Source organism: Saccostrea echinata, unplaced genomic scaffold (genome assembly GCF_033153115.1).
Source record: "Saccostrea echinata isolate AGI-Se365-2 ecotype Australia unplaced genomic scaffold, CSIRO_AGI_Sech_v1 ptg000001l, whole genome shotgun sequence".
Classification (NCBI taxonomy): Eukaryota; Metazoa; Mollusca; class Bivalvia; order Ostreida; family Ostreidae; genus Saccostrea; species Saccostrea echinata.
In genome coordinates this window covers 36,280,468-36,288,962 of record NW_026889750.1, presented here as the reverse complement: position 1 = coordinate 36,288,962, position 8,495 = coordinate 36,280,468, and the positions used below count along the sequence as shown (strand labels likewise).

At 31.7% G+C, this 8,495-nt stretch overlaps 1 protein-coding gene across 1 annotated transcript; it reads left to right on the top strand.

The window, feature by feature from the left end:
• Positions 1-3,723: 3,723 nt before the first annotated feature.
• Positions 3,724-8,236, top strand: LOC133190716 (tyrosinase-like protein 1). The gene is made up of 5 exons (XM_061326406.1): positions 3,724-3,784; positions 4,680-5,108; positions 6,174-6,292; positions 6,445-6,635; positions 6,850-8,236. The coding sequence occupies exons 2-5, from the start codon at positions 4,680-4,682 to the stop codon at positions 8,181-8,183; spliced, it is 2,073 nt and encodes a 690-aa protein (XP_061182390.1). The 5' UTR covers positions 3,724-3,784; the 3' UTR covers positions 8,184-8,236.
• Positions 8,237-8,495: the final 259 nt, after the last annotated feature.

Genomic DNA, 8,495 nt, shown 5'->3' with positions numbered 1-8,495 from the left:
AGTAACTTTGGTTGAAAGGAATCCCAACGCTATGTTTAAAGCAACGATCTGTAAAATTTAATGCTGAATTGACTTCTACAAAAAATTGTCCTTGTCGAATTTAAAAAAAAACAAAACAAAACAAAATATGTAGATGAAATTAGTCTTTTAAACTATAACCATGAAGCATTCTGAAGGTTGCCTATATATATATATATATATATATATATATATATATATATATATATATATATATATATATATACACACACGAGGGTTAATCCACTAGTGTCACTAGTGCTGTAAAATCTTTATAATCGAAAGTTATCATCAAATTTAAAAGATACTATTACCACTATCAATTTTTTTCTGATTGTCTTAAAATTTAAAATATAAAATACTTTGTAAAATAATAAGATAAACACAGCGTTAGGTCACGGCAAGAATGTTACCGACGTCGTTATGACGTTATTTTTCGGTACTCATTTTCATTTTCAGTTCATCAGCAAATCTTTTTAATCTCTCTCGCGCTTCTTTTTAATAATCTTTACTGTCACAATGCTATTAACCTTCTTGTTCTGAGCTGTTATCTTAAAATTATTCCAATTGTTATTTCTAAATTCATTCCATTTTCCGCAAAACTTATGTATCATCAGATTCAAAATTAGTGTCCAATAGAAAAGTCATAACGACTTCGGTACATTGTTGCCCTGCGGCGATAGACGAAATCTAACGTTATGTATATTTTAATATTTTATATAGTATTGCATATACATGTATACATGTATCTGAATGAAATGTTATGAAAAAGTTAAAATAGATAGAGTATCAGTAAATAAAGTTTCGATAAAAAGGTTTGATTATTGAAAATTTTACAGCATTTTAGTACTTTGTTATGAAATTTTACCGCATTGAGATTTAGGGTTCAACTGTATACGAAAGATTCCAAGGTCAAACTGGTTTTCACAGGATTTCAAAAGAAAAAAAACTTGAAGGAATTTGTATACTGTATCGATTTAAAATCGACTTTTAAAAATACATTGTGTTAAAAAACAGTGAGAAATATTCAAACTTAATATATCATAATTTATCGCAGAATTTCAGAGAAAAATTTTGCTTCTTTTGAAATGGAATTCGAATATATAAATTACCAAATTTTAGTCATTTAATTCTTAAAACATATTTTTGTAACAATTTGGATTAAATTTCGAGATTTTATTAAATGTATAATAATTGTACTGTTGTATACAGCAACATTTTACATGGATTTTTGTGGGAATTTGACCAGATTTGGCCAACAGTTAATTTCTTTTGTAAATTTAGATTTTTTTTCTACAATTCTCTTACTCTGAAATCTTTTTTGTTGAATTTCGAATGATTTTGCAGTATGACCCTATTAAGCTGGTAGATATAAATAACTTCAAATAAGAAGTGTTTTTGTTTTTGTTTTTTTTTTTTTTTTCAGATAATGTTTTACCGATCAAAGAATAATACGACCCAAATATATTCAATATACGTCGATTTTTTTTTCTTTCTTAAAAAATCTTCTGAAAGCTATACGGGTTTAGTCAAACCAAAATATTTTGGAACTCTTGATTAATCTGGAAAACGATCGATCATACATGTAACTTATTCAATGACTAATTTAATGAAGAATGCAGGCAAAAAACTTCGAAGTGCAATTAATATGAGAATTTATAAAGAAAAAAAAACAGTAGATTGTTTGTACCACTTCCCTTTAATTTAAATTCATTCTGCTAAATGTTGTTCAAATCAATTTTTGTGCACTAATTGATATTGAAAGAGTAACGTTAAAAACGTTAAAAAATTAACAGAAACAATTGTATGAAAAGAAACTTCACAATATACGATTATAATAGAATTTAGACTCCTTTTAATGAAGATTTGATCATATTTCTTCTCCATGATACAGTACTATACACTATGTAACATCATATATAAGAACAAATATACATGTACGTAACATGAAAGCAATATTTATAAATTTAAATAGATTTCATGCTTGTTTATATATACATATACATGTGTATATATATATATATATATATATATATATATATATATATATATATATATATATATATATATATATATATATATATATATATATATATATATATATATATTAGGGATGTCAACGAATATTCGAGTATTCGACTATCGTTCGATCATACCGGCTATCGACTAAAATTTCTTTAGTCGGTTATTCATTAAAAATGTGTTACCTAAAAGTAATTTTAAATTCAAGTTAATAAACTTGGATTCGCCCATTTCATCTATTTACAGATCAGTGTTCTCGTAAGTAAAACTCAGGGTATGGTTTAACTGTTCAAAGGAAATTATTTGTATAACGATTTATGTTCGGCAAATATGCCTCCAAAATCTACAGTTGTATACTTTAAAAGATGTCAGGATGGAAAAATAGTTAAAAACACGTTATCAAGGTTATGTGAAACTGAACTTGTATTCTGCAGTGGAACATCAAATATCATATGCCGAATCCGTCAAACATACATGTAGTAAACACAGTCTTCAAGTGAAACTTTTCTAAAGTAAGTTATCCGCAAAAAATGCTAAAAAAGCAGAGCCGGAAAGAAAAATGTTGCTATCACAAACATTATTATCAAGGATTGTCTGCCACTTATTGTTGTAAATGGAGAGGACGTTCAAGAATTGTTTGGTTTTGTAGATTCAAATTATAAAGTTTCACCTGAAATTCCATAAGATCTGATGTAGTGCAACTATTCATAAAGAATAATTAAACAGCTGTTACAAAATTGTAAATACATGTAAACTGGGGGACAGTTATGAGCGTAATTAAATGGTGTTTCTTTCTTATATTAATATCATGCAGTAATTTAAAGATCGTATTGATTATTTGCACAAAATGTCATAATTAAAATTTATCGCAAGCTCTCTCTGTTTTTATAAGAGGCACGCTTTAATTGTTTACCAGTCAAAGGTCACTGAAACGACACGTAGAAAATGGCTACAATTTACGGGTACTAATCGTTATGAAATGAAAGGACAAATGCGAGCGTTTGATATCCTGCATTTAGATATAATGTGAGGTGAATATTATAATAATTTTTGAAATCAAATACATTGGATAAATGTAGATGTACAGTATTTATTGTACTACGTAAATGTTTACGATTCAGAAATTCGCTGTATAATGGTGATAGCGTAGGTTAAATATTTTACAACTAGTCTATAAAAGACAAATAGTGAAAATGACATGAAAAATTAATTTTAATTTCAACGAATATTCGACTATCGTTCGACTAAAGCCTCCGACTATTCGACTAAGCTGTCCGAATAAAATTGACATCCCTAATATATATATATATATATATATATATATATATATATATATATATATATATATATATATATATATATATATATATATATATATAATATAATAAAATAAAAAAAAATTACTATGAATTCCAATTAAACTAATCATTGCAACATACAAGATGAAATGAATATGCAATCAAATCATGACGGAACAATAGCATGTCAGTTTGTAACCTGGAAGATGTACTGTACAATCGACAAGCGAGGACAACGAAACGCCCTTCATTATTAATAACTTTATTAAACTTCTAATTTTTGACAGCTTCAATGTATGTTTCTTAAATTCTCGTATTCAAATTTTTTGTCAAATCTCCTAATCCAATCAGATTTCATTATTTTCACTTGGCATTCTATATATATTTACAGGTAACAGTTGAAAGGGACCGTGACTTTTACCTGGAAATAAGGAACGGTGGGGAAGGTAAGTATTGCTTTCTTACCTTTATTTTACATCTTTATTTCTGGAGAAGGGTGATATGGATGGTGATCTTGAACAGAAAACTTTAAAATTAAGTTTGTTTTATCTGAATGTTGCATTCTGGATTTTATTTTGTGTCCTTATTCTTGGTCAAGATTAAAAGTGATGCATTTTATAAGGAATGATAACAGGATATTAAGATATTGTCTCATACAAGCCTCACTGGATTTTGAACTTTTCGCCTCTTGAAAAATGTTCAGGGCAATTTTTCAGCATGTCAAGATGTTAACTTTTGTTGCGTTTGCCGTAGAGTGCAGCAAAATTTCAATTCTTTTCATAATGATTTTTGTAAATATTTCTCATTTATTTATTTAAATAATCAAGTAAAGTAAATTTAATAAAAATATATTGAACGTAATGCAGTAACGGACATGCTTTTTAAAGAAACAATAGAAAATGTGTTTTACATCAGATTTCTTTTTTTAGCTTTAGTAGAACTTTAAAAAAAAAAAAAAAGAGAATGTCACGAATTCTCCTATGTAAGCATGTAGTTTTTTCCCTATCGATCACAACAGGACATTAGCATATTTAGCTATTTGAGCTTCTTTGATCAAAAAGAATTTTCCATTAACTAATTCAATCAATGCATTTTTTTAGTGATCTATACTTTTTTATACGTGATGTCTCTTTATTTAAGATGATCATTCTATTATTCTATTTACATATGCTTATATATATATATATATATATATATATATATATATATATATATATATATATATATATATATATATATATATATATATATATAAGGTTGCATTTTTTTTGTAAAATTTTAATCTTCGTGCTAATGCCAAACATACATTCCCTTTATTCCCTTTTTTCTTCTCAATCCCAGATGAATCGAGGAAGAGCAACCATGCTTTGTATGGTTTTGGCACTCGTTGCCCTGCCGACCGTTCCAGGATTACTTACACCGATCCCAACACCAAAGGAATTACAAGAGTGTTTCTTATACAAGTCCAGTAACGTCAGCATGTCCGATACACCAGGCCAGTTCATCCAAAACTACTGTTTTACCAAACTAGCCTTAAACATGGATGAGCCTGTCTTACAACACAACATCACAAAAGAAGGCGTCAGGTACCTGGAGTCCCTTTTCAGACAACTGGATGGAGAAATTCACGAGATTAAGAAGAACCATGAGCAACCGAGGAGCAAACGACAGACTTTCCAAACATGGAGAATTCGACAGGAAGTCAGAACACTATCAAGGGCGCAGTATCAGAGACTCACCGGCTGTTTCAATAGACTTAAGAATGATTATGTAAGTTTTTCTAAAAAGGAACTTTTCATTACATTCAAAATTATATAGAAACATACTGATTATATCTACCGTGGCTGAATAAAACAATTGAAATCATCTTTAAAATGAATATGTTAAACCTAGTTTTACAGCTGTACAATGAGAAGTGTTAACTAATTCATTTTCTTCCAAGCAGTATTCTAGATTTAATTTCAAAACGGGTGAAGATGAACTTTTTATGTCATTTTAATAAAAATTTTGACTTCGAAAACCGATCCAAGTTATTAACTTTTCTGTCGTGGAATTTGTTATTAATTCTGATGACTAATTGTTCAGCGATTAAGGTAAAACCTGTAGTATTAAATTACTAAGAACAATGGGTTACAGAAAATAGTACCAAAAGACTTGTTTTTTTCCTTAAACTTGCTTCTTCACAACTTTGTTTGTAAATTTTTTTTTCAAAGTCAATTTAATTTCATTATCTAAATTTTAATGGCAAATTTAATGAGAAGTTTTTCAAATTTTGTCTACATTGAGCAAGTAATTTTTGTGTCAGCTTTACTTAACAAATTCCCCATATTAAAATATGTTCAAGAAAAGAAACATGGGTCGCATTTCAATAACTTTATTTCCAGGTAACATCATGTTTTTGAAGCTTAAATTTGTTTTTAATTGTCACTCTATAATCAACGTTTTAATTGTCAAGATCACTTTGACATAAAGTGCCCAGAATACATCGTAGTTATAGCTTATCGTATAGCAATCATTAACGCCTGAACTATTGTCAAATGAGGAACTTAATGTTCTTCTTAAAAAGTCATTTAGCTGTCATTTTCAATTTCATCTTTACCTTACCACAGGTGTCAACAGATAAACGTAATCGCTCATCAGATAAATGTTTATAGCTATAATCATTTTTTTTTTTTGGCTGGAGAACCCATTTTGACAATTTATTAATCAATCATAAAAACGACATCATTGACACGGAACTTGTGCAGGGCATCACCTATCACATATGAGAAATTCAGCAGCATGAAAAATCCCCTTTCTCTCTCCATTAATTGTTTATGCTTTCTCTGTTTTCAGTCCATTGATTCAAGTATGAGTACCTACGATTTGATTGGTTCATTACACTCCGGAAGAGCAGCCCGAAATATGCACGGTGGCCCTGGTTTCTTTCCAAGACATGCTCTTATGATGTTAATGTAAGTATACTTTTTCCAAATCCAAAGAGAACCCCACCACTCTGGCTGAAATCATACCTTAACAAACTATGCAATCGGATCAAGACTAGCAGAACCAAATTTTCTCTTCCCATATATCATATTGTTAAGGAGTCAGTTATAACTTTTTTCAGTATGGAAACAGCCTGTCGTACCCCGATGGCTTACTGGGATATGACAATGGATGCCGATATGAACGATCCCACTAACTCCATTCTCTGGTCTCCTCTGTTCTTTGGGAGCGGTAATGGTGCTGTCAGAGATGGCCCATTTGGACACTGGAGAACAGTAATCGGCACTCCGATCATCAGAAATATCGGATCAGGTACTTAATAGGAGTTCAATGAGTTTACCTTTAATAGAAGAATGTAAACTTGTAAATGTATGATTTAGTTAATATTTTACCTTAAGGATAAATATTATCCTGTTTCTCAACGTGATTGTTTAATGAACTCTAATCCTCCTATATTTCTTTCTTTGAAAAATCAAAAGAAAAATTTTCAGTCATGAATATTCTGAGTATAATCGTTTCGTTTTAGCTGGTGAATCTTTGGCAAGAAAACAGGGAATCCGTGCAATGTTAAGCAGGAGGAGACTAGTTGAAATATCGGAGCCAGTCAGAGGACTATCTGTCTATTCTGTGGAGGTTCATCATAATGGCGTCCACAACTGGATAGATGGACATATGGCTCGTCTTAATACCGCTTGGTTTGATCCTCTCTTCTACTTCATTCATTCATTTTTTACGCTTATATGGATAGCATTTAAAGGTCTTCAGAGAACAAGGGGAGTAGATCCGCAAAGGGATTATCCAATGGGCCATGGTGTGCCAAATGGCCACGAATTTTATCAAAGAGCAGATTTCAGACCCTTCCTCCGCCCCATTTCAAACTTAGAAGCTCTGTCAGACACCTATGATAGAATGGTCACCTATAGACCAATGCCTAGATGTCCTAGCTGTGATGGAAGTCCATATCTGATTTGCCGAAGTCAAGTGTGCGTTTCTAGATCTAATGCCCCAAGGACAAGGAACTTTTTCTGGATGTCGAGGAAAAAGCGAAGTGTCGGCCAGCAACCACAAGGCACAGTTTACGGCCCAAAACTTCCTCCAACAGCATTAAGCCCAGTGGAAACTACAACTGGTCCACAACCTTTAACTGATGAAAATGTCGATAATAAAACATTGAACGTTCTGCAGTCCAGTGAGACAGCCCTCTCTACTCTGAACCAGGCTTATCAAAATACATTTATTATAGATGGACGAGTGGATTTAAACAAATGGGTATGGTTAAATATCAAAGTTCTTTTTGAACGTCCAAAGGGATTCAACTTCCATGCCACTTTTCCTGGCCAGAACGGCACCAAAGATATGTACGATATAGAGAACTTCCGGCAAATTGCCGAGCAAATCGGCATCCATAATCAAGTCGAATATAAAAAGAAATGTAGTTCCTCTGGTTCAGGTGCCGCAAAGGTTTATGTTCAGTCAGACGGTTTGAACTATGCTGGAAGATACAAAGATTATGCTATCGTTGATGAAAGACAACCCATATATTCATCAGTCAGTTACATTGCTATTAGAAAACCAACTCCAGAAAAACCAACAAAAGTCATTTTGACAGCCTTCGACACTTGTGGACGATCTTGTCGGGTTGCTTGTCCTGTCGCGGGCACGAACGGAAATGCATACGAGTCGTGCTCAGGTAGCTTCAAGGTAACCACAGAGTATCCGCTTATGTACAGTTCCTCGTACGGCAGTGCCGTATCGGCAGCATTTAGCGTCCACTTAGAAGGCAAAGGCCCGATGTACCGGGTTAGTAATAACCCTATAACATTTGTCTGTGATCATCAAAATAAGTGGCCATGGGAGTAAATGAAACAATGCTAAATCCTTATATCTTACAAGTAAATTATTTGGAAATGGTACTTTTGTTATTTTTTGATTTTAAAGAACTGTATGACTTTGAGAGTATGAACAAATTGTTTTAAATATTTCTTTTGGCAAATCAAGGGGAGGTGGGGGGGGGGGGGAGGAGTTCAATCTATCGCTAAATTATCGATGAAAGCCACAAGAAAACACACTTTTGGTGCTACATTTTGGGTGTTGAACAAAATTGTAAATTGCTTCGTGGATTTGAACTAGTATTGAGTGTTCTGTCAACGAGTTTTGAGCCATTTTGAATGT

Coding starts and splice junctions, on each gene's coding strand:
- LOC133190716 (XM_061326406.1), top strand. CDS start 4,680: ATGAATCGAGGAAGAGCAACCATGCTTTGTATGGTTTTGGCACTCGTT. Junction 5,109..6,173: donor ATAGACTTAAGAATGATTAT/GTAAGTTTTTCT, acceptor CTCTGTTTTCAG/TCCATTGATTCAAGTATGAG. Junction 6,293..6,444: donor CATGCTCTTATGATGTTAAT/GTAAGTATACTT, acceptor AACTTTTTTCAG/TATGGAAACAGCCTGTCGTA.